The 4,145-nt window shown below is 41.1% G+C and overlaps 1 protein-coding gene across 1 annotated transcript in view; it reads left to right on the top strand.

The window, feature by feature from the left end:
• Positions 1-3,455, top strand: part of LOC106812801 (prolow-density lipoprotein receptor-related protein 1-like) — a 59,463-nt gene extending 56,008 nt beyond the window's left edge. Inside the window, exons 32-35 of the mRNA XM_014816776.1 lie at positions 460-582; positions 1,130-1,258; positions 1,666-1,789; positions 3,430-3,455. Coding sequence (XP_014672262.1) covers positions 460-582; positions 1,130-1,258; positions 1,666-1,789; positions 3,430-3,436 — 383 coding nt within the window. The 3' untranslated portion in view covers positions 3,437-3,455. The remainder of the gene's footprint in view (positions 1-459; positions 583-1,129; positions 1,259-1,665; positions 1,790-3,429) is intronic.
• Positions 3,456-4,145: the final 690 nt, after the last annotated feature.

Here is a 4,145-nt window from a genome sequence, read left to right as displayed (position 1 = left end):
GTGCGTGTGTGTGAGAGAGAGAGACAGTGTGTGTGTGTGTGTGCGCGTGTGTGTGTGAGAGAGAGACAGTGTGTGTGTGTGTGCGCGTGTGTGAGAGAGAGAGAGAGAGAGAGTGTGTGTGTGCGTGTATGTCAGTGCGTGCGTACGTGGGTGTGTGTGTGTGTGTGCATGCTTGCGTGCGTGCGTGTGTATCTATGACTGTGCTATGCTGCTATAGCACGTAATCTCTATAGTTGCACCTCTATGGCATGTCTGTTACCCATTGTTAATATATTGCTGTGTGTTGTGCAGAGTATGACTATGAGCCGTGCTACAAGGACTACTTGCCAACCATCAATGCGTGCCCGTCTGTGTGTGTGCGTGCATGCGTGTGTGTGTTTGGTGTGCGTGTATGTGTATGTGATATGTAGAATACACTGTCTGTTACCAATCGTTAATATTTCTCTCGGCATTCTGCAGAGTATGAGCCGTGCTACAAGGACTACTTTGAGTGTGCGAACCATCACTGCGTGCCCGTCGCGTGGAAGTGTAACGGCTTTAACGAGTGCGGCGACCAGAGTGACGAAGATGAGAGCATATGCAGTGAGTGTCGCCTATATTTGCTGCGTATTTTTCCTATTATATCATGTATATATCATATATTATTGTATGTGTATTTTTCCCCTAACCCATTAACTCATTACCTATGCAGAATATGTATTATATATCTATAGAGCGTGTCTATGCATGAATTGGATTGAGAGCTATATATAGTAGTTGCATTGTTAGTACTACACACTATACAATGTATAGTAATGAACTACATATATATATATATATATATATATGTGCGTATTTTACACCTAGCACATTGACTTGGTGATTGCTCCATGCCGCAAACATTATGCCCATACTTGAATCATATAGCGAGTATATAAACTCTGGGATACTAGGCCAAGTCAGTCTGTAAAATCCAGATGGGGCACTTCTGATTCTGTCATTTTCATGCACTTCGGCTCAGAAATGTGACGGGAACAAGAGGTTGAATAACATATATATATATAATATTACATACATTATTATTTTATTTATTTGTTTATTTATTTATTTTATACATATTGACTTGAATCACGTTGCGGATTCGTTTCAGACCCGCAGCTGAACAAGACGTGTCAGGGTGAGGATGAGTATCAGTGCAGCAACGGAGTCTGCATCGCTGAGGAGTTGCTATGCAACGGTTGGGACGACTGCGGTGACTCGTCCGACGAACTGCTATGCAGTAAGTGCAGCTTGAAATTTAATTATAAAAAATTTTAATTGTTAATTGACATATTCGTATTTTTAATTTTAAAACTTCATTCTTATTTTTTTATGTATTTTTTTATATTTTTTATATTTTTACACTATTAAAAGTTAAACTTAAGTAAAAGTAAATTAAAAATATTAAAATAAAACTTCATTCGATTGTAAGATTTTTTTCGTGAACCATTACCGGATGTAATACTCAGACAACATATATATTTAAAGATCCTGACATAAGTGATGATATATATATATATATATATAACTATAATATCATATATATATATTGTGTCTGGTAACTGTGAATGCAGCATCTCTGCATCAACTCTCACTATTGTACATCCCATGTTTCTTTTTCTCTGCACCTCACACCCCCCCGCGCAGACGCGTTTCAACGAGATGGCGCGGAGCAATGCGTGCCGGCAGGCCTGCGGAGGATCTCAAGTCGGATACCGCTGCAAGTGCCAGCCCGGATTCCGGCTTGCCGCCGACCAGCACATGTGCAAGGGTGAGTAGGTTCGGAGGTAGTTCGTTGTAGTTTGGTGTTCGTTGTAATGTCTCTTCCAGTAATGCGACGTACGGTCATATGGACGGATTGTTGCGTTTTGAGAATCAACATTATCACTGCAGAAGATGTGCTAGCTAAGCGAGCAGGGTTCTGTGCAAGCTTTTTCATTATAGGGATGGCGGGTGCTGGCCTTTACGATTCCTAGTTGCATAATCACCGAAGGCGGTTGACGTGCTAAGGGGTCCGGGGCTATGATCTATTTAGCATGGCGGCTATGAGTATTTAGATGGTGGGTGCATTTAGGGATGGCGGGGCCGACGATAGGCCTGGCGGGCCGCCAGCTATACGTTGCTCTTGAGAACCCTGAAACAGATACGCTACTTTGGGTTGTAATAACAACCATGCTAATGTTTAATACCTGGTTGGCAGGTGTAGATCAGTGGAGAAATGCATGTGTTTCAACCATTTAGGTTCTAAATTACGCCTACATAAATAATTCAGCGTTCAAGTCACGCATAGAAACACTTTTAATGTTTTAAAAGCTAACGACTATGTTTGATTTAAACGACGTGGCGCCAACTCAAAGCGCACGATCTGAAAGTTGCGCCAAAACGCAATTTCCAGCCAAGGGCTACAGCACCGAGCGAGGTGTTTCTTATTTATTAATTTACAAGCAAAAGGATGTAATATCTTATAACAACACTATAGTTCATTATAGTTATGGATTAAATTGTGTCCTAAAATGAGCATCGTTCGGTTAAATAGCATTTAGGTTAAATATAATTGCACCTTAGTGATTAGCCCTGCATCTGTAACGTGCAAAACATATTGGGAAATGCACACTTTTTTAGGTGGTGGCAGCAACGGTCGGCGGGTGTCTAATGGCGTATTCCATTTCGTACATTGATGTATAATGTAATTTATACAATCTAATTAGGTATCTCGGTAACACGAGTACGTGTGGGTCATAGCGATTTGTTCGATACAGTAAGTACGTTGAATGCAGTAAAATCCTAGGAGGTCTAGTATCCTTTAATGTGTGTTAATGTGTCTTAATGTGCGTCGTGTCTATAGTGTGTTTGCTGTTAATAGTGTTATCATGTCACACTAACGTGTTTCCGTTGGTGTTGTGCAGACATTGCGGCCCATCGAGTGTGAGGAAGGTATATGTTTAACTGTGTTATTGTTTTCTCCGGTGTCGTTTGAATGTGTGTTATAAGAGTTTTGCAGGACATTGAGAGTGTGAGGAGGCGACATGTGGCTTCTATTGTGCTTATTGTGTTGTGATGTGGTTTCTCCCATGTGCTTTAATCAGGCTGTTAGTAATGTGTTTGCAGACATTGATGAGTGTGAGGAGTGATGCCGTGGCAGTCATGCTGTGTAGGAACACGCAGCGAAGCTACCAAGCTCGTCGCGCAGAGATACTCCATAACGTTTTTAATGTGTTTTTTCATGTGTTTAATGTGCTGTAATATGTGTTTGTAGACATTGTGATCAGCAGGAGGTGTGCACGTGCAGTCAAGCTGTGTAGGAACACCGCTACTGGAACTACCTGCTCCTGGCAAGAGAAAACATCATGAACGTTTTTAACATGTGTTTTTCAATTGTGTATTAATGTGTGTTATAATGTCGTTTTGCAGACATTGATGAGTGTGAGGAGGTGATGGCCGTGCGTCAGCTGTGTGGTAACACGCACGCGGAAAGCTACCGCTGCTCCTGCGCGCAGACCACTACATCATAACGTGTTTTACATGTGTTTTCAAATGTGTTTAATGTGTGCTTATAATGTGTATTCAGACATTGATGAGTGTGAGAAGGTGATGCCGTGCAGTCAGACTGGTGTACGGAAACAGCACGCGAAGCTACCGAGCTGTTCCATGCCCCGAACTACATCATCATAACGTGTTTATGCTGTGGTTTTTCAATGTGTTCTAATGTATGCTTGCTGTAAATGTGTTTTCAGACATTGATGACGCTGTGAGGCAGTGATGCAGTGGCAGTCAGCTGTGTAGAGACCGCACGGAAGCGTAACCGCTGCTCCTGCGCCGAAAACTACCATTCATACAGGGAGACGGCAGGGATGCAAGGCTGACAGCAGTAAGTCATTGGCTAGCAGTAAAGTGAGCAGTATCGTGGCCACAGTGACGGCGCATAGCGATTTTCCCGTTTTTAAGGCAGCAGTTATATTTTTTAATTTTGATTATATTATTTTTTATTTTTTATTATATATTTTTTAAATTTTTATTTATTTATTTAATTATAAAAAATAAAAAAATAAACAATAAAATAAAATAAAATAAAATAAAATAAAATAAAAATAAATGAACGCTGCAGCTGGCCCAGCAACGGCCATAGG

Source organism: Priapulus caudatus, unplaced genomic scaffold, assembly GCF_000485595.1.
Source record: "Priapulus caudatus unplaced genomic scaffold, Priapulus_caudatus-5.0.1 Scaffold688, whole genome shotgun sequence".
In the NCBI taxonomy this organism is placed as follows: domain Eukaryota; kingdom Metazoa; phylum Priapulida; class Priapulimorpha; order Priapulimorphida; family Priapulidae; genus Priapulus; species Priapulus caudatus.
This window is presented reverse-complemented; position numbering and strand designations above follow the sequence as displayed.